This window comes from Equus quagga, chromosome 4 (assembly GCF_021613505.1).
Source record: "Equus quagga isolate Etosha38 chromosome 4, UCLA_HA_Equagga_1.0, whole genome shotgun sequence".
Taxonomy (NCBI): Eukaryota; Metazoa; Chordata; class Mammalia; order Perissodactyla; family Equidae; genus Equus; species Equus quagga.
In genome coordinates, this window is record NC_060270.1 from 115,377,500 (window position 1) to 115,399,779 (window position 22,280).

The window sequence follows — 22,280 nt, forward strand, 5'->3', positions numbered from 1 at the left end:
TGTGCAGCCTGAGGCAGTGGGGCTGATGGTTTTTCAATGTGGACTCCAGTCTGGTTGAAACTACCAACACATTTTTGAGGTGGCCACAGAATATCAGATAGTGATTTTACCTCCCACCAGCCTGGATTACGTTCAGACTAGACGTCTACGGAGGAGAATTCCATGAGTTCTTTCTTTTCCTATATTTCAAACCCTCAATTCCTTGACCTACTTCCTGTTTCCAAACCTGGTTTGTCCCTCTGGTCTCGCCTCCTCACAATTCTCATCCTCATCTTGGACTCTTCAGGAAATCTGATCGCCGCTCTTGAAAGGATATTTGGGATAACTATGTTTTGACGAACTGTTATTATTTTAGTGGCTAGACATTCAGCCAACTGAGTATTTTCCTAAATGTAAATAATATTCTTTTCCTAATGCACCATTCCAGAGCGTCCCAATCATCAACCACAGCCCCATGTAGAACCTTTCACAGATTAAAACAATAAATGTGTTCATCTGGGAAGAAGGAAGAAAATGAGAATTGTTATTTTATTAGAAAACCCAAATGACTTAAAAGTAAATATAGGGAAAATATAGCTCCCTGATGTAAACTTCACTGTGAAAGGCAAACCTCATAAAAATGTGGTCTCTGGTCCAGGTGTTCCGGAAACAAACCCACTTTTAGGGTTTTGGGAGCTATTCCAAGCATCAGTAGAAGTAAGGGCTGAATCTTGTGTTTAAAGGATTATGTGGCACCTTCCTTCCTTTTCCAAACAGTCTTTTCCATTTTGTGGAAGGTTTGAGGCTGTAATTTTGGTTCTGATAAACAGTTAAATAGCAATTTCACCAACATGTATTTAAATAATTCAAAATTTGAAAACATTAGACAAAAACCACACTGGTTTACCCTTTCTTTGTCTATGAGGGAACTAACAGTGAAAACAAATGGTCCTTGTAAATAATTTTTTTCTGCTGAGGAAGATTGGTCCTGAGCTATTACCTGTTGCCAATCTTCCTCTTTTTGCTTGAGGAAGATTCTCCCAGAGCTAACATCTGTGCCAATCTTCTTCTATTTTGTATGTGGGTCGCCACCACAGCACGGCCACCAATGAGTGGTTTGAGTCCACACCCTGGAACTGAACCCAGGCTGCTGAAGTGGAGCATGCTGAACTTAACCACTATGCCACAGGGCCAGCCCAAGAATTTTAATTACTTAAAATCACAACCTAATCAGAGCTCTTCAATATTTTCTGCATTCACCATGTCCTAGCACTGAGCCAGGAACACCAAGAGTCTGAGCTCACAGGGCGTACCTCCTAGAGTAGAGATGATTAATGAGCATCTGTAGTAATGCCTGAGAATGCTGTGCTGGTGAAGAGCATGGCTCTGGGGGAGCTGATGGCAGGCGTACTGCCACAGGAATTAACACTCTCATGGCAAATGGAAGTCACAGGCATCCTAGAAGTAGAATGATTTTAGCCTCATTACTTAGTCCCTGGATCAGCTGACACCGATACACCATACAGACCTACAAACCTACCCCTCTGTTCCACTCAGGTTAGAAGCAGTTTCCCAAACCCAGGGAAACTCCAAAACAGAAGCACTTGCCTCAATGCATTTGAAAGGAGCTTTTCAACAATAAAGGATATCAAGGGCATATTTTCTGAACAGAAGCAAACTGGCAATCTTTTGCATTTTTCTTTTTTTCTTTAAGATGCTGGTATCCGTTTCTGCTCTGCTTGTGAAGGTTTTTGTTAGAAAAAGTACAATATAGACAACTTCTCTATGATTAAAACATACTGCCTTTTGTGAGTGATGAATTCAGACAAGTAGAGTATCTCTGTCTTTATTTTCCATCAGAGCTGGTCATAAATCCTGCAACCTAGAAGTGATAATGCGCTTTGGCTTCATGTAATTGTGCTGGCTGGAGCTCTGGATGCTCATGTCTCCAGTTTTATTGTGCTGGGAAGACAGACAACTCTTCAAAGTTGCTGATGGAGATGCTGGCGGTGGCCCAGCTCTATGATGATATTTGGATTGCTATCTCTAGGGGACTGCTTTCCTCTGGCCAGCGATTTCCCTCAGGGCTGTGTGTCCATCCTTTCGAAGACCATGAAGAAAGTAGAAATATTTCCCTTCTTTGCCACTTAATGGGTCTGGGGAGGGATGGGCATGTTGAGCTTGAAAGCTTCAAAGAAAATAAGTGAGTCACCTTAAATGCAGACACATTAATTCCCTCCCTCCCACCTTTTCTCCCTCTCTTCCTTTCTTCCTTCATTCTTTCCTTCCTTCCTTCCTTCCTCCATTCCTTATGCATTTATTAAATATCTTATATGCCCACACTATACTGGTGTCCTGAAAGTCCTAAAGGAGTTCATGGTCTGGCACAGAAAAGACAACTATAAAGGGAAATTTAGGGAAGACTGTCAACATTGGCAGTGTATGTCTTAGGGTAACAAAAGCTCCTATAAGAATAAACTTCAAAAAAACTGATTTAACACAATAGAAGTTTATTTCTTACTCAGCTAACAATCCAAAGCAGATGTCCCTTACCTGTGGGATGAAGGATTCAGGTTTCTAACTTGAGGCTTGGCCTTGCCCTACGTCTTCAGAATCATTTCCTGCCCTCAGAGATAGTGGAGATGGCACATTCACTTCTTAGAAATGCTCCTTCTGCTCGTTTTCCAGTGGTGAAAACTCGTCACATGACCCCAGCTAGATGCACAGGAGACTGGAAGCACTGTCCCAGATGGGTAGCTGCATTTCCACCGTATGGAAGGGAAAAACAAGTTCAGTGGACAGTTATCCACAAGGAGAATATTGAGTGAATTCTCTTTTTCTGAACAATTAATCTTCAGATGATAATGGAACACTTAGAAGGAAAAGTCTGGTGGGCATCCTTTCTAGCATAAGCTGGAAAAACGACAAGGAGAGTTGAGGATCTAAAGGTTGAGATACAAGTAAGTCCAAGCTCCTATTTTTCAAGTAAGAAAACCTGATAAAGTTTATGACTTCCTTAGGAAGAAAGGTTTCATTTTCAAATCCCCCCTCACAGTGTGCTTTGGCTCATTTTCTTTTTGTCTTTTTTTTTTTTTTTTCTTGAAGCGATCATAAAAGTTAAGTCTAAAACGAATGCAATTCTTCAGATAGCAGGTTTGGCTGCCCTTTGAGATACCTAATTTACAAAGCTTCTTTAATAGGTGCCATCTTACAGTCGGGGAAATGAGCCACTACCTTTAGAAGTCAGGTTTGTTAGCTTTTTTGCCTGAATCCCCTCCATTTTTCTCACAGCCTCAGTGAGCACAGTTTCTTTTCATCCTAAAGTGGTGGGGGATAAAATGAAAGGGAATTTTCCTTAATTCAATAGTGAAACTTTCCAGTTGTGAAGCACTCCGAAATACAAACTAATTAATAAACACAACTCCCTTCTAAAGCAGTAAGGATTGCCGTTCTCATTTTTCACAGCTGAGAAGGCGGCAGTTAAATAGTTGGCCCCAGGCTGTGCACCTCCTCTGCGGAAGAACTTTGAGGCACCAGCCCTGCCTTCTCTCAGGATGGCATGTGGCCTCTCTAGAGAATAATCAGTTTTTATACGGGTTGTAGCTAACAGTGACTTCTTCAACGACTCCACAGTGCCCCTGGCACTGGCTATGCAATTAGTGATGTTGTTGTCAGAAACTGTGAATGATCCACTTAAGAGAATAAAGAAAAAGTGACTCACTGGATGGCCCTATATCTCATGAACACTTCTAGAGACTGAAGAAATCTTTTGCAATAATCGGCACTGTGCTAAACTGAGAACCAGAAAGATGACAGTATTTGTTCATATCTTCATGGTACCAAGACCTTGGGGTCAACGTTAATATTGCCATTGCACAGGTAGAGAAATCAAGACCCAGAGAGCACTGCCTTCCCAATGATGAATCATTAGCAGGACTTTCATCCTAATGTCATTCTTCTGTCTTGGCTCACAAAAGGATAATATGCTGTCTACAAACAGCACTGCGACCATTTCAATAAGAAAAAAACAATCCTAAGTGACATTATGTGTGAAGGTTCGCCTTGACCACATCTTTTGTGATGGAATAATTGGTTCTGAATTGTATCACAGATGCAGAATCAGAAACTGGCCCCTGTGGTAGTGGCATCTATAACCAACCTGGGAAGCCCAAAATGCTTTGGCTGCACCCACAATTAAAGCATTTATATTTTGAAGACTGTATCATAGTTTGGTTATGAGGTATACAGCCTGTCATTATAAATTGTTGACTGTCAAATATAAGGGAAATACATAGGACAGAACATAGATCTTTGCAGAGTCTTTGCCTCTACCTTCTTGAAGAAGTGTATGCTATTTATATGTGATGGAATTAACAGTCATGAATAAACCCAGACAGGACCCTTTGGGTTCATTTGCATTTGTGACCACAGTAAGGGATGATGTTAGAAAACTGCACTGTTCAATATGAGAGCCACTAGCCACCCATGGCTACAATGAACTGAAATGTCCTCTAAGTCCAAACATATGCTGGATTTTGAAATCTTAATGTGAAAACAAGATTGTAAAATATCTCATTTTTTATATTGATTACATATTGAAATGATAATACTCTGGATATAATGGGTTAAATGCAACATATTATTAAAATTAACTTCACCTGTTTCTTTTTACTTTTATAATATGATTGCCAGAAAATTTCAAATTTCATAGGTGGATCACAACTTTCTACTGGAAAGTGCTCTTATAGAATTCCAGCTTTTTAAGAGTCTCCTAACTATGAAAGCTTTTTTAACCACTGAGTCCCCCAGACCCCAGGAAGCAACAGCTTCCTTTAGAATCAACAGGAAGACATCAACATTCAAGCAAAAGAATGTTTCTTGAGTTTTGAATGTCTTTCTATTATTTTCCAATATCAGAAAAAATCTGAAAGAAAATATTTTCTGTATCTTTCTCCCTTGGCTGACACCTACACCTCCTTCAAGACTCACTCCACATCACTGCCTCTTGGAAGCCGTCCATCTCCCCCCCTCCCTCCCCACTCTCTAGTGGCCAGAAGCTGAGTTATGTGCTCCTGTTCTGTGCTACCACAGCCAGACTGTCATCACTGGCTTGTCTCTTTACCCCATTTTCTATAAATTCCTTAAGGTCAGAGACTGTTTTTCATTTTGATATTTCCAGTATCTAGCACAGAACCTGGAAACACTACACAAATATTTGTTGAATAATTGCTTGATTAAAAAATGAATGAATGCAAATAATTCCTTAGCTGACATTGTTATTTCAGAATTATTAATCATAGTAGTTTACATTTGATTGGCACTTCACAAAAGTTATTTTAGTTGATCCTCACAAAAGTATTTGGGGGGGAATCCTTCCTCATTAGAAACATTACATTTTATTAACCACAATTCTTCATAATGACTCCCCCATCAAGTCAGGAGTGCCCTGAAAATGATATTGATGAATTCAGATTGCTGCGTGAAAATTATAAAGGAACAATTTATTTGTATTTGTATACCATAAACCAACTAAGCCAAGGGCAGAGAGGATATTAGCAGTATACATGAGGCATTTGCTGAGGGTGGACAAGGTGCCTACAGAAAAATTAATCTGTTGTATTTGGGGTGTCATATAATTTATTGTCCAAACTCAAACACTTGGAGAGTTAATGAGAGTGCTATAATATTTATTCTGACACAAAAAGGATAAACTGAACTGTTAAGAACAAGTCAGGATATATGCTCACCCTAGTTATATTAAATAAGAACCATTTTTCAAGGTAAGGGGCCTAGAGTATAGAGAGGATGGATGGGCTGTCCCCATTGGTTGGTGGGAAGGAAGGGCCCCTCATCCTGAATGGAAGACCTGAGAATTGAGACCAGCAGTCCAAGATTTTGACTCTCTCTTCCAATGACCCGACGACATCCTGAGTGGATAAAACTTTTCGGCAGGTCCCCTCCAGATGGAGCAACTTCCTGGGCTCTGTAAGGAGAAGTCCTATCACCCGCGCATCAGCTCGCGAACTCAGAACACTGCTTGGAAGGACCTCTGCTGTCAGTTACAGGGAGCTTGATTCCTTGACCAATGCTTAATGAGCCAGCACTCTCCTCTTGCCTTCTATCCTCGTCGTCAAAGGGGTTAGAAAGAAGGAGGAGCTGTAGCGCTGCAGTTTATTGATGCCACATGCCTCCGTCATTGTTTTCAATTTGCTCCTATTAGCCTTGGAGAGAAACTAAAAGCTATGCTATCTTTTAAGTGCTTTCAATTAAATCCACAGCATACACTATTATCTTTGTTTGAGAGATGAAGAAATTGAGGCTTAGAGGTATTAAGAAATCTGCCTGTCAGGAGAATCATGGAGTTTTCTGAGTTCTAGTCTGGGGCACTTTCCACTGCAACACATGGCGTCGTGGAAACACCGCACCCAGACTGTACTTTAATTTACATACAGGCTTGAATGTCTCCAAAGAAATAAAGTGTGACGTTCACTCCTTGTTTCCTGCAGGTGTGGTTACCTCGTGCCATTCTTGAGGCTGATTCTCTGGGTAAATGTGACTCTGCAACTCATAACCACAGTAAGTCTGATGCATGCCTGTGCTGCTTGAGAGCTCCATGGCACGCCGACCAGCATTATTTAAGTTTTCATTCAAAATCTCCTTTAGGGTGACTTCTGTGCACCTGAAGTGCCCATTCAAGAAGATCAACAAATGGCTGAAGACAGATTTTTCAGCCAGGGGAAAGAATTATTACCTTACCATCAGTCTAATGAAAACAGAGGTGAAATACCAACCTGCACGAGATAAACAACACAGCAAGCCATCCATCACACTCAGCCACACTGAGCAGAACACCCTAACCGATTACACAGGACTTTCTTGCTTCACCCACATGGGTATTCCCAGCATCAGAGACCTGGGACCTTTCTCCACAAGTTTCTGTGAGAATAAAGACCTGGACAGGAATCCTTTAGGCCGTCCCCTCTCACAATCTAAATTCCCTTTTCTCTATAGTCACAGACAGCAATAGCTTCTTAGGGGCCCATATCTCCTGTGCATGCTCTGAGCTAGTAGTCCCTTCCAGGAGCCAGTTTCAACAAGTGGGTCTACTCTGCACCTCCAACGGCAACTTTCTTTCTCAGGACCAACTAGTGGATAATGAGCATATTCATTCAGTCAGTCTAAGCACCTACCCCCTTTATAACAGACACTCTGGGTCTAGAGATACGAGGTCGTGTTGTCCAGGTGCTCACAGTCTAGGGGAGGAGATGGAAATCTTGCATGTGTATAGACACTTTTTCACTTTTTACATATACCATCTCTCATTTTGCCTTAACTATCACGTGAGGTGGAGGAGGCAGTATTGAACTCAGCTTCAAGAAGTTATGACTTAGACACACGATGTCACCCAAAGTCATGGAAGAAAACTAGAACTCTGAATATTTTTTTGAATGTATAACTAGACTTCAGTCTACCAACCCCAGGAAATCAATGATTTCCCCCTAGCATATGAGACTTCTTTGATCCCCTTTCTTCCGGAAATCTAAAATTCAAATATTTGTAGCATCTACCAAGTCAGCCCCAACAGAATGAATACCTTCCACCCAACTGATACACCTATATTATTTTTCCCCAGCAGTTAGCACTTTGGTAATTTTAGGGCATCTTGACAACTTCTAACATATGCACTTAAATTTGGTAGCAGCTTCTGGGCATGGCTACTCCTAAACTCATAGTCAGAGGCAAGTGCAAAGAATATGGCTCCTGGTTCAAGGGATAGGAATATTTTGTTCAGGATTCTCATTCCATGGGGTCCTGAGCCTTCACTGTGTGCAAAGATCTGGGTCTCCAAGCAGTAGTGATCCTGGCAGGAAAAGCATCATTCTTACTGGTGACTACACAGTAAGGAGGAACTAGGTGGTGGTGAATCCTTTAAGCCAACCAAATGGAAAGAACCCAATGAGACCAGTATCAGTGTTGTACCCAGTAATCGTCACTTGTCACTTCTTACCCATGGCAGCAACCCATATTGTTTTTGGACGGCTACAGAGTATAGAAGCCATCCTTATTATGTGGTTCCTTGTTTCTTCTATTGCACATGGTTTGCATCAGAAAGTTCATTTGGCTAGCATTGCAATGTTTGTGTGCCGAATGTCACCAAGTCAAACTTAAATGTCGATCTTTTACTTTGTGAGTCTATTTATTGTAAAGTATAATGCATGTTTATAAACAAAAAAATCTAACAGATTTTTAAATGCAAAACAAATACATTAAAAATTGTTCACTTGTTAAATGCAACTGTATGTTTTTGGCTAGTAAAGCCAAGGTCAGGGAGCTGATTTTTTATGTTCCCAACTCAGTATCCACTCACAAATATTTGGTCTTGTAAAAGAAGAGACATGACAACCTAAATAACCCAATCCTTGCCTATGTTTGATCATCTTTTAGGAAAAAAATAACCATTATGACCTTCATCGACTGGGTCATGATGGTGAGATCACAGACCCACAAGTAGGGAGCAAACTTCTTAAAGCAGAGACTATTTATATCCTTCTTGGGTTTTGCAAAGTGAGAGACACTTGTGAGCGCCTGCTGTGGATACTTGACTCTAGCTTTGCTACAGTGAATAAAAGAGAAACAACTGCCTTTCATGAACTACGGCCTTTTGAGGAACACGTTCAAGAGCTCGAGCGCCTGTAAAATTGTGCTGATGTCTGTTGATCTCTGAAATAAGAAACCATAATAGAAACAAAATTTAATATTAATTACACTTGTGGAATGCTTATGGTGTGACAGGCACTGAGCATTTATTACCTTGTTTAATACTTATAGTAATCTCATGATGTTTTAGAAACTCCAATATATAAATGAACAAATCGAGGCACAGAGCCCAGCCTAAGATTATACATCTAGTAAGTAGCAAAGCTAGTATTTGAAATCAAGTCTTTTTAGGGTATTCAGAGATGGAAATACTGTAGTTAACTAACAAGAAATGGATGGATAAATGACATTGTTGACTACCTGTACTGGATAATATCCCTATCTGGATACCTTTTTCTCCTGCAGAATATCTTTTCTCCTACCCATGGAAACACTTTCCTCATATCACATCATCTGACAAGCTGCGTCACTATTGAGAAATCTGCAAAGGGAGAGTGAAGAGTACTGGAGGATGTTCCATGCAGATCATGGTAAGGACAGATAACACAGCAAGTCACACACACACACACACACCATCTCTGAGGACTAGAGTGGTTCCCCTCCTCACCCCCATCACGGGCTCTCTCAGGGCAGTTCCAGACTGCCTCTCTGATGACTTATTTTGTGTCCTGGTGCACCTCCTCTGAAGTCGCATTCTTTCTTTAGCTTGGGCCATGCTTTCTTCCCAGAGTAGGTACGTTTTGCAAATCAGTTTCTTAGTATGCTAATGAGTGTGACCTCAAAAAGAAAAGCTGGGGGTGGTGAGGGAGGTTCATAGTTTACAAAAAATGTTTGAGAGAAATGCAAATGTAAATAAAGGGAAATGGGCATTGTGACTATCAAAGATTGCCCCAAACGGACTTGAAAAGCATCTTGCAGGACTTGTGTTCCTCACGATGCTGGCCTACCCTGCTGTTTCTGCTGAAATCACTTTTCCCAAAGGTAAGGAAACATTTTGTTTCCTTGAATTATGCATTTAAATAGCTAATGCTTAGAGGTCAACCACTTGCCCTCTTTCCAAACTTCTGAGACATACCTCATTGCCCTCAAGTACCATTTATCATTTATTTATCTCCATTTATTTATCTCTAACACTTAAACTTACTAGACGAATAAACTTTTAAGCACTAAGTTCTCTTTACTGGAACCGTGTCTAACCGTATTAGCATCTCACCCACTGTGGCTGCTCCATAAAATGTCAAATGATAAGAAGAGCTGGGATTTGGGACTTTTCTTCTGTGGTTTGAAACTTGGAAGTAATCCAGCTGTCGAGTCAAAGACAAACTTCACCTGTGCTGTTTCAGATCCATCATGCGGACGAAATGGAAAGATAAGGTTACACCCAGTGAGATGCTGAAACATGGGAAATCGAAGCAACCCGAGGGCCATGTTAATTAAAGCAGTGCCCTGCCGGGCAGGGCTTATCAACAAGGCCCTGAGACTCCCCAAATGTGCGCCATTCAAGATCAAACCCGGCCAGCCCTTATCCATGGCGGAGAGGCGCTCCAAGCCCTGTCTGAAGCACAAGCTGAACTGTGCTGGCATCGGCCCAAGTGCCTACAGTGGACTTTGATCACGTAGCTCTAAGTGCCACACCAAACTGAAGCTCAACTACCTTCACGAACAATGACAAAAGGTGGAGATCGGAGAAAAGCAAAGCAGGCCCAAAACTTCAGTCACACGCCAAGGAGATACCATGATGTTGAGAAGCCGCACGCCTCACGATCTGTGCTTTGAGCCTCCGCTGAGAACAGAAGCATCAATGTCTCCCTCACAGATCCTTTGCCTTTTCACAGTTCCCTCTTCTTAGGAGGTTCTTGTGCACCAGTAGCTTTTAGCATAGCCATATTCATCTCTCCAGCGCACTTATACTCTCTATGCCATGCACGAGCTGTGGCAGTCAGAGAATTTTGATGGGGCCTGGATTCTGGATACACATTGTGAAGATTTGTTTTTCTTTGTCACGATGGAGCTGAAAGCGCACGCTAGACCTAGAAAGCTGTTCTCATGGTGAGAGTTTGCCGGTTTTGAAAAAGATGTGGTATACGTCCAGCCTTTATTTCTTGTGTAATTTCTCTTAGCAGGCTCCATTCATGGGCCTGCAGGGCTGGCAGCCAAGTGTTGAGAGAAGGAAAGCTGGTGTGTGGTGTGTGCTGACGGAGTGCGGGCGGCGTGGTGGGCCCTCCAGGCGTGCTGAGTGATGTTCCGCACCGCTAGCCTGGGCCAGCTGTCCCATACAGAGGGGTCTGTGTGACCCACACGAGTTACGACTCTGGAGTCTGTAGCTCTGGGGAGGTATTTCAAAAAAGGAATTCCTTCCACTTGCATCCCCTTTCTGGCATATTTTAAACTCTTTCCCCGTGCATGGAGTAACTATGTCTTTCATTAGTTACGATGCTGAGTGTTACCTGGTTGAAATGGTTACATTAATTGCTAATTATACCAGTAGTAGCGTAGAATATTGCCCCCTGAAGAACTGAATCAAAACACTGAGAACAGTGACAACAAAACCACAACTATTTTCAAATTGTTATTTTTAGAAAATCATACAGTCCCCTGCCTGCCCCAAGAAGGTGGATTCTAAAACATAATTCTTTGGTAACTGAGGCTACCTACTTTCATGTTCTTTCACCTGCACACAAGAATCTCAAAGACCCGAGCTGGGGTCATGTGCTCATTATGTCACACGTGGTCCTTCTGCATTTTGCCCAAGACCCCGGGGGAAGGAGCTTGATTGGTTGGTATCCTTTTACTCAACAAGCTTAGGATAGCTGAACTCTGTTCCATGATGAATTACTATCCTTGTTTTAAATGATTAAAATTGTCATTTAAAATAGCTTTTAAAGCAGAAAAGGACAAGCCTAGTCTCTCTGAGTCTCCCATCCAAAGCACACATATTAAGTGATAACAAACAACAGTCCCACACCCATTTATTTATGTGCACGATTAATGTCCTTCCCTCGCTGTCCTCCTCATGCTCTGATCTCATGTCCTGCCTCTCTCCTCCTTGCTCTCTGCACTCCAGCCCACTGACCGAATGTTCCTGGGGCACACCAGTCAGGGCCTTTGCACCTGCTGTCTCCCCAATCCGCCTGCCCTTCCCCAGTATCTGCCTGGCTCTTCCCCCACTTCCTCCAGGTCTTTGTTCAAACATCACTGTCTTACTGAGGCCTTTCCCGGCCACTCTACTAAAGCTCCTCTTGCCCCCAGACACTTTCTGTCTTTCCTCCCTGCTTTATTTTTCTCCTAAGCATTTATTGCTAGACTATAAATATATACATGCCATATATCTCATTCTTAGCCAGTTTTAGTGGTTGTGTCCCTAAACAGAATGTAAGGGCAGAGAGTTTTTGCTTGCTTTGCTCCCTGTTACCATAGGGGCTGGCACATGGTGTTTAACAGAAATTTCTGAATGAATGAATGACTGGGACCAGGCTCTGGCAGGCCACTCATGATCAAGCCAGACATGGTTTCTCATTGCAAGGAGTTTATAGTCTCATGGGAAAGACAGATATTAAGTAAGAAATTAAAACAAAAATCTGCCTACTGCAGGGAGCTGCGAGAGCCAATGGCAGAAGACCCTAGCCTGGTCTCCCCACGGAAGTGATGGTTAAGCTGAGACCTGAGCTTATGTGAAGGGCCAGAGACAAGAGGGAATATGTTGGGTTCCAGGTGGTTGAAGCTGGGTTGTGAAAAGTGGGAATGGTCCAGAGGTGCACTGAAGCTCGGGGGCATGTTGTGAAGGCAACCAACCCCCTCAAATGATATACAGGAGACTGAGCAACGGGGAGTCATGCAGGGGTTTTGAGAGGAGAAACAACACAATCTGATCCAGAATAGCATTCTAGCAAGATTTGTGAGAAGCAAGACGAAGAGCTAACATGAAGCAGACCTCAGCATGCACAGATTGTCAAATCTGTCTCTGTGAGAACTCACTGACTCCGAAGGAACAAAATTAGTAAGCACAGAGGATACACATGAGACAATTTCTTGGGATCCTTCAGTTCTAGGAACAAACTGAGCTCATTCCTGCCTCAGCATTTTCTCCCACCATGTTCCCCTTACTGGAAACGTTCTTTTCATCCATCCAAAGCTTCCCACCCTCCCTAAACACAGCCGCAGCCCACCTCTTCTGGAGAGCCCTTCTGGAGTTCTCTCTGTCCTCACTGATATCTCTGTCCTTTGATCTTCTAAAACACTAAGGCACACGCCACACAATTTAGCTCCTAATGGTTTACTTTCTTGAATAATCTGATACCTTATTACCCCAGGTAGAACATCCTCTCCTTGCCAACGAGGGCCCCGCATTCTACCCACTCACTCCCCATGTACCTAGAGAAAGGATGAGAACACACTAGGGTCTTCCAAAACGTACCAATTGATTTAGGACCAGATTATTGAATACACACTGATGTTTTGCAATCTTAGAATGACTCCTGAAAGAGTCACACTCTATATCTGAGGACATCTAAGCATATGTAGGTCAGCAGGGAAAACGAGGGGGAAGAACGAAGCTTTAGATTTATTACCTGGCTATAATTAAGTCAAGTGAACTCAAGCAAAAACAAAGATTGGAAAGCCTTTTAAGATGGCTGGGCACTTACAAAGAGCAAAGGCAGAATACCCCAAATTTAAAAGCCAATCTCAAATATAGCCCCCAATTAGATGATGGCCACAAGAATATCCAGTAGGACCTGAAAACCAAAACTGAGTGAAATTTGGCCGAGTGTATAAACGACCACAAACTTTAGTATGGTCGCTATCGATACCCAAGGTAATGCAGCGAAATGTGCAGGAACCGCTCTATTTCTGGAGTCAGATGTCAGAGTATTTCTTTCTGTTGTTGCTATATCGAGAATACGAACAGATTTGTTAATGACGACTTTATTCGTGTATTCTCCAGTGTCTTTTTCATCAGCTCTCAAGGACCACTGAATGGATAAACATAAAATAGTGTCATATCTCTCGAGTCCAGTTCAAAAATCTCAGCGTATTATAGTAAATTATCTTTTGGAGAAGATTTAATGATGTTTTACTTGGGCCTTGTTGAGAGAGACAACAAGCCTAATGAATGGGCTTCCCATTGCTGATGTAGATCGAGCAGTGTGTAAGACTGTTACAATATGCTCCTACATAAAAATTATTGCAGGTCCTCTGTTGCCTAAACTATGCAGCAATTACCCTAAGCTTACTTTGTGTACCAGTTACGAAATGATGGGGATGCCAATCACATTGTTCTAGCTACAGGTGTGTCAGCCTTTCTACTCTAGGTCCTTAGATTCAAGAGTTTATAACTTGGCCATAAAAACTAATCATGAAATGAATCTTGGCATATAAAAGCCACTTCCCAATTTTTTTTTTAAGATTTTATTTTTTTCCTTTTTCTCCCCAAAGCCCCCTGGTACATAGTTGTGTATTCTTAGCTGTGGGTCCTTCTAGTTGTGGCATGTGGGACGCTGCCTCATCATGGCTTGATGAGCAGTGCCATGTCTGCGCCCAGGATTCGAACCAACGAAACACTGGGCCGACTGCAGTGGAGCGCGTGAACTTAACCAGTCAGCCACGGGGCCAGCCCCCCACTTCCCAATTTTTTAAAAAACACAAATTAGAAAAACTCTACATGCTTTGTCATGTTTTATGTTACCCACAGGCCCCAAAATGAATTAGCAAATCCTTTTCCCTTATTTGTTTTTTCCTTCCTCCTTTGGATCAGTTTTTAACCTGACTCGTCTAGTAAAGGTTATCACTTGGAGTGAAAAGAATTAAGTTCTTTTGCGTCACACGAAAATATTTTCCTTCAGGTTGTGATGGGAGGAGGGAAGGTCGGCTAACACAGAAATCTCAAGTTTGAGTTCAGGGCTATATTTCTGAGTGAAACAAGATGATAGTATTACAATTGTGCATTTAGATGTTCTTTTTTCTTGAGCGATCTCTAAAATTTTACGTAATAAAAAACCGAGAGATCAAAGATTCACTCGTTTTTTCCTAGCAATTCCAGTTACAGATGTTTACTGATTGCAAAGTGTTCCAGATACTTTATGAATCTTAGGCCATTTAATACACCGATACTGCAAAGAGGCATTACTGCCTTCATTTTACAAATGAGGAAACTAAGGCTCAGACCAGTTAAGCAACTTGTTAGAGGTCACACAGTGGAGCTGAAACAAAAACCCAGGCCCATGAGCAGAGGTTGAATCTTTGGTATTCTATATAGTCATCACAAAGGCAAGTCATGCTAAAAAGTACCAGTACTTCAGTGGAACAAATTACTTACCTACAAATTATTTACTTCAATATATACTCTAAAGGGCTTAATTCTGCTAACATACAATAAGTGTTTGAATGGTAACTGCAAGGACTCTGCAGGGCTGGGCCTAAGTAAAATGTGGATAAGGCAGCCCCTCCGTTTAGAATGCTCATTTTGGTCCACGTCATGGAAATTTGTCAATTTCCCTAGTCGTCTTCAATTCATTCAAAAAGTTTACCATGAGAGTTAACGGATCATGAGGGCCGGCAGGTAGCACTGACTCAAAGCTAGAAATGCTCTGGCTCTCAGAAACGACTCTCATTCTGGGGCCTGGCCAAAGCTGGGCTAAGCATGGCGGGTCACCCTCAAATGAGGATTCATGTTCATGTAAGCTGAACTTGTCCCCAAACAGTGGCTAGTTAGTAAAGTTTCATTTTGGTCAGATCCATTCCCAATATCTGATAGTCAAAGTCCAATTCACCAGTTTTTCATATTTTTCAAAAATCATTTTCCTTCTCAGGGTTTGTAATTTTAACTGGAGGAGAAAGGAAGAAAAGAAAAGAAAAAACCAACAAGGGAATAAAAGGGAGCAGGGGGGGAGGTGGGGAGGAGATGTGATATGTGTTAAAAGCATTTTTAAAACAATCATTGACCAAAAAGGGATCCCAGATCCCCAAAATCTGTCACCATCTTTCATCTCTTTTACAGTGTACCTATTTTCATCATAAGCCCCACAGGCAAAGACCAAGTCAGCTTCAGTATTTGGCCTGGAGCCTGCTGTAATTATTGATGACATAATATCAATCATGATTATAAGTTACCCTGTTAACATTATGTGAATATTATTTTATAAACTTTAATAAGTTGCTTGAGCATTTAAGATGAATGGTTTAAAAGTCTAAATTCATATTCATGCCAAATATGTAGGACATATTTTTCATAATTGTTCTTGTCCCTTGGGTCAGCAATACAGTTTATAATCATCATAAAATTTCATTCTTAATTCCTTCTAATTTATCAGAAGGAAAATATAGATGGTTATTATCCAATTAAAATACTCCTGATGCTTTTAAGGTAGACATTATGGGGTTTTTGGAGTTTCACTGAAGACAATTAAAAAAAAAGCGAGCAGCTGTGTGACTTCAAAGTGTTTTCAAGTGCTCCGAGTGTGCGGAGCCATTCAGCTGTGCAGTACCCTGTTCCTACCTGTCTTGTTCTCATCTCATCTGTGATGTAATCAAGAAATAATTGGAACGTTTTACCCATGTGAAAGGTGCAGAAGTGTGTGACTAAAGATAGAATTTTCATCTGGTAGCTATCGAATCCATTCTGTACTCACACACACTTGGCCGATAGTTGCCAAGAGCAGAGACCAGGAAGACAATCATGGAAAAACCTGAGAAAAATGCATGACTCTGGGTCTACCTGCTTGGCTGGACAGAGTGCCACTTGCTTTGAGAGATGTGCTTTGTGTGCCCTTCGGATGGATGCTTTGTGAAGGTGATGTTTTTTCTAGATGATTCCCACGCTACTGCCTAGAAAGCAACCCAGTAGGGCAGACTCAGTTATAATGGCTACAATTTCTTGCAGAGAAATTGAACAGATCAAAGTGATTAACACCCCCCAAAAATAAATGCCTTGTCACCAAAATTGCAATTCAATTCATTCTGAAAGAATCACACGCAGAATTCAGCCTCATATTCCTTCCTTAGGCACACTCAATTCCTACCTTCTTCTCTGATCATGATCTTAAACCAGAACTGTGCTGAAAGGTATTTTTATTTTCTCCCCCTCACTTATCAGAATATCTTAATTTCACTTACACCTGAGTCCAGTTCTCTGAAAAGAAAGCCCCCCAAATTCATAAACTTCTAAATGTTTACTTAATATTAAGAGGAGCACACCTCTGTGAGGGGTGCTGTGAAGATGCCTTATTTGTGCACACCCTTTCCAAGAACTAGTGAACCTCCTGAAGGGAGCAGGTCGAGTCTTTGCAGTGATTAGTTGGTGCATATGCTAAAAGCCAACAGGGTCATTTAAATATATGCAAATAGCTTTCATTTGTACTGTGTGGTATAGTTTATGAAGAGGTTTGGCACATGTTGCATCACTTGGCAAAATAAACCTACCTCCCTGTCCTGGGAACACTTCACGGCTGTCTCCTAACACATTGTTTGTTTGTGAACGACATTTTCTTATTAGGCAACTTTTCACTAGAAACATTTAACTGGAGGATCCATATCACAAAAGGTGATGAAATAGAATGCATTCTTAAGTTAAAAAAAAGACATTTTTTTAAAGCACATTTAAATGTGGGTCATGACTGAAATGGGTCTCACCCACAAGGGCACGTTTGGCACCAGCTGTTGTGTTTTGCTCCAGCATGAGATTCGAATGCCTGAGCACTAGTTACTCCAGTTCTCAGCAGCCACGAATTTTGATAGATGGCTCCGCGTTATGAAAGCTTACCTCTTTATGGCTTCGCCCGGGTGAGTGCATGGCTCCAGGCTTTTCTTGTAGGCTCTGACCTAGAGGAATGAAGCCTGCAATTCGGGATGTGCAGGCGCCGACTTGTAAGGGAGAGCCCCACACGTGCAGGTATCACTGCCTCCACTGAGCTGGGAAACTCTAGCCCGGGAACGTGGAGTCACTAAGTCTTCCAAACTAGGAACAGAGCCCCAATTTTAAGGAGGCTATCCAAACAGGTGACAAACTGCTCTACTTCAAAGACAGGAAATCCCTTCAAACGTTAAATGGTAAGGACACAAAATGACCTACATTCAGGAAAATGGGGAGCCAGTAATTCAGCGTCATGTTTGTTCCAGTTTAATGGAGCGTGTTGGGTGGATATTAACTGGTGCTGAGGATCCTTGCTCTAAGCAGGCAGCAGCCTTTCCACCGGAAACCCATGTTTTCAAGGTCTTATTGAAAAAAAAGTCACTTGAGTTCACATCAAATTGAAGTTACTTTGTAAAGACTCTCTCTGGGCCAGTTTTCAGATTTAAAATTAGTCTGGTTTAAAATTACGGTTACTCAGAATGTTTAAGAAACTCTATGAAAAAAATTTCACATCTTCCTGAACATCAGCACTAAGGGAAGGCACCAGCCTACAGCGCAGCCTTGGAAAAGGAGCAGAAGGATTGCTTCAGGTTGGAAAGACAGCCCGGAAGCTCCCCAATACCAAGGCACAGGACTCCCCAATAGTTTTTCCTAGCTCAGACTGCCAAGTCTAGATGGATTTCTTACCAATCCCCAAAAGTACTTAGGGCTGTGGATGCAGCAGTTTGAAGCATGTAAGTGTAAGCACTAAATTCTTGCCCAATTCACTCAGAATAAAAGGAGGGCGGGCATTGAGATGGCTGAAGGGGACAGAGATACGGTTCTGCAGTTTTCCCATTGCAGGGCCTCTGCGGTCCCCCCGCACTTGGAAGCATTACTGAACAAACGTGCAAGCGGGAAGGAAATGGGTGGGAGAGAGTCAATCCCATCTCAGAACACAAAAGTCGTCCTTCCGTGTTTACATGTTCAAAAAGCAAAAATCCCAAAAAGGATTGAGATTGGAAAATTCCTGGGGAACCAAAAAGCTTAACCTACATTCCAAAGTTTTATCAATTTAAGCCCCTCGGAGCAAGGAGGTCAAAGTTAACTCTGCTTCCCCGCTTACAAAGCAAGTCAACTTATTTTGTATGTATAGCTATAAACTGTTTGCAAGTTTCCTAAGTCAGGCACTTGGGATGAATTATGAATGGAATTAACCAGCTTGACTTGGAATTTCCTCACTTTTACTGGTCTTTAAACAAGATTTTTATACATTCATATGTAATCAATGGGACCAACACATGAAATGGCCCTTAACATAAAACATTCTGTTTTAGAGCCATTTTGCAGTTAAGGAAACTTAAATATGAACTTCTAATGTGGAAAAGGTAGTTTTTACATGCTGCTTTAAAACTGATCTGGAAAACTGATGAACTGGTCACAAGATTTCTGTCAGAAACTGAAATTAAGTTTATATTTTAAAATATAATTTTAATGTTAGCTTTCTTTCATGAAGCCAACCTGCTTCTGATAGCCTTAGCCGTAGCCACCTTAAAAATACATAACTTTGGTGTCTGGTTATTGAGTTTTTAAGTTACAGGCTAGAATAATTTAGATATTCATAAATACGGGGCATGAGGAAATCCTTCCTGAGGGCAAAACTACCTTTAAAATTATCATCCAAATGAGTGAACGCTACACAGTACATCTCCTGATTTAATTTCTGCTCTTAGCTATTTCATACCTTAACATATATTATTCCATACAAAACTTGCACTGTTTTAAAATTTCTCCATAAACTGGCATGTTCAAATTGATTTCAATAGCAGTTTATGTGCATAAAAACTATGAGACTGGGATCAATGTCAAGTTTTCGAGAGAAAAATGAACTTGGATTGCTTTTTACTTCAACAGGGCACATGTTCAAATTTATCCCAAGTATATATAAAAGAAATGAAAATAAAATGTTTCCACTGTTTATGCAAAAAGTAAAACACAATAAATTCCAATAATGCTTTTATCATGTAGTTAACATAACAAAATCTTGGGAACATTTAAAAGAAAGGTACTAATTAAAGTACACACAAAAATTTCAAACTTTAAAAAGCAGTTGGAAAAACACTTTTCAGTCACTTAGAATATAATTACTTGCACATTTTCATGGTCTTGTAGATTTCAGTAGTAAACTGCTTTTACGAACTTCTCCTTGACTTTTCAAGTACTTCAAAAATCTAAAGGGCCAAGAATATTCTTTTTTCTTTATAATACATTCAAAAGTATCCACCACCTTGACAGAACTGTTATTACGGTAATAATTTTCTTCTACACGATTATAGCATTTCTACAGAATGGAAAACAGCCTCTGATTTTTTTTTTGGAAGTGACGCAATAGTGTGGGAGAACTTCTTTAAAACATGTTTTCACATTCATCTAAAATGTATTCATTCCCAAGTTTCTTTACAAAAACCTTTGATATTACAGCTTTACACAGACTGCATTTATAGGTTTGGAAATCCTCCCCCCTCCACTAAACTCCTTGAATAGGGTTGTAGTAATCTTGCTTAAAATTTAAAAAAAAAAAAATTACTTACAGCAATCATATATCTACCTGAAGACAGTTAAAAATACTAGTCGTGATGCTGTTTTTAATAGTTATGAAAATATTTTTTCTGAAGGACAGGTGAACTGCAATCTGAAACTCGAACACAGAACAAAATCATACAAGTAGAAAAGTTTCCTTCTGAACTTCACAAATCGACGAAAAGACGTTTATCATAAAATTTTAAAGACAAAACTTTTAGTCTGGACAATGGAGAAAATCCTATGTAGTAAAATATTTGTTTCTGTACTTCCATAAACTTGCCCTTCATTTTCAAAGGCAACACTGACCGACCACATTCACAGTTGCTGTCTGCGGGGAATGGCTCAAAGGCGAGTCACCGACATGTCAGCGGTCCCTTCCCCCCAGGCAGGATACTGAGTCAAAAAAGGAATTTTATTATTCCTATTCATTCCTTTTAATTGTTTTTATTAGTTCTTAAAGCCTTGGATAGTAAAGATCAAACCACATTTAAACGGACTTGTCTGCTTTTTTAACTTCAATGCTCCAGCCCAGGCTATCTCAAAGTCAATACTTTGCAAATGACAATAAACAAGGTTTCTAAAAAAAACAAAAACAATACTTTTTTCATATAACTTACAACAACAAAAATCTAAAATATGGGGCTATAATTCCCACTAAGTTAATTATATTTATTTTAGGCTAGAAGCGTCAAGTGAATATTGCTTATCAAAAGAGGCTTGGCGCTCCATTTGCCTTGAACATTACTTTGCCACATAGAAATCAAATGCTCTTGCCGTCTGGAAAATTAGAAATACAAGGCATTTTCATCCTAGTAACAACCTGTGCAAGTCTCTATAGGAAACTGCAGGATCTTACGTGGCAACTTAACTTACCTCTTCTGGGCTTTAGCAAGGGGTTTACGTAAAATATTTACTCTCTGGCAAAATGTGGCTAATTCTTAAATGCAGCTTAAAACCTTGGCCATCCAAGAAAAATGACGCCACGAAATGTGTCACTGTCCATTTATTACCTATCTCACTAACTTCTAATTAATACACTCCTAATATTGCCTCCTCAGTGGGCAGCGTCTGCATCCTTTTGGAGCTGCAAACCCAGACCTGGCCCTGGGACTCTGTCTAGCGAAAAAGCACCCGTCTTTCATTGGGCGCCGTCACCGACCTCGCTCTCCCAAGAAGACAAATACTTCTCAGATCTCGCACCCCTCTTTACAAACCTGCGCGGGGCTTTCGGGGGGAGGGGGAGGCAAGACTTTGGTGGGAGCTGCTTCTCTTCAGCAAAGCGAGGGCTGACTGCAAAGGCGCGGCCCGGGTGTTGGAGCAATTTCCTGCCGATTCCAGATTCCAGTCGGAGCAGCGTGGAGAGGAAGTCTGACTTCTTTTCCAGGCGGAGCCTCCTGCTCGGCCCGGGGGCAGCGCCGCGCCGGGGGCCCGGCCCGGGCCAGGAGGAGCGCGAGCCGGGTGCCTGCCCCCAGCCGGCGGCCCAGCGCGCTGCGGGGTCGGGGAGAGGGGCCCGGGAGCCGCGGGAGCACAGAACTCCCAGAGGGGGCTGAGCAGGGCAGAACTCGCTCCCAGAGCCGCGGGCTCCAGCCGCGGGGATGCACTTGAACCCGCGGTGAGGCCTGCGACCCGCCGCGTCCGGAGCGCACCCGCGCGGCGCACAGCCGGACTCCGCGGTCTCCGCTGGCGGAGCGGCCGGGCCCGGGGCGCTGGGCTGGGGGCCCCACTCCGTCCCCCGGGGTTCGCACTGCCGGGGACAGCGCATCTCACTCCGGGACCCCGAGCCGGAAAGCGGAGACCGAGGGCCGCCTGCGGCAAAGCTCGACTTACACTTCATTTTCCGATTTGGAGAAAATGTCACAGGAGAGGGGGGAAAAAAAAGAACTGTAAATATGATTTCGAGGGGGGCGAGGGCAAGGCGTGTGCGCGCGGCCGGGGCGGCGGGGCGCCGGACGGGCATTCCCGGTCTCGCAGCGCGCCCTAGCGGACGCCTTCCCCCGGCAGCGGCCCCGCGACGCGCGCCGGACGCCGAGCTCATTACAATCTGCAATATATTATTTCTTCCAAAGTATTGACAATGTGTGAGACTCCAGTAACCCCGAGCTCTTGTCTGTAATCGGAACATTTATTCACATTTGGGGAGAAAAATCCGAATTAAATCCCCGTGACCCAGCTCGGGTTACAGTGTCATTTTCCCTGGATCCTCTTTTAAATCCACTCCACACTGCTTCTCTGTCTA

General features: G+C 42.1%; 1 protein-coding gene across 1 annotated transcript; it reads right to left on the minus strand.

Moving 5' to 3' along the window:
- Nucleotides 1-1,142: 1,142 nt before the first annotated feature.
- On the minus strand, nucleotides 1,143-21,988 carry LOC124238467 (translation initiation factor IF-2-like). Its single transcript, XM_046659441.1, has 3 exons — nucleotides 21,259-21,988; nucleotides 2,533-2,736; nucleotides 1,143-2,167 (listed from the first exon to the last, which is right to left on the minus strand). Exons 1-2 carry the CDS (start codon nucleotides 21,876-21,878, stop codon nucleotides 2,631-2,633), a joined length of 726 nt encoding a protein of 241 aa, XP_046515397.1. The 5' UTR covers nucleotides 21,879-21,988; the 3' UTR covers nucleotides 1,143-2,167; nucleotides 2,533-2,630.
- Between the last annotated feature and the right edge of the window lie 292 nt (nucleotides 21,989-22,280).

Bases quoted from the DNA above. Each gene is read 5' to 3' on its own strand.
- LOC124238467 (XM_046659441.1), bottom strand. From the start codon at position 21,878: ATGAAGTGTAAGTCGAGCTTTGCCGCAGGCGGCCCTCGGTCTCCGCTT. The intron at 2,737-21,258 runs GTTTGTAAAGAG...GTGGAAATGCAG, and splicing joins CCCCCGAAAGCCCCGCGCAG to CTACCCATCTGGGACAGTGC.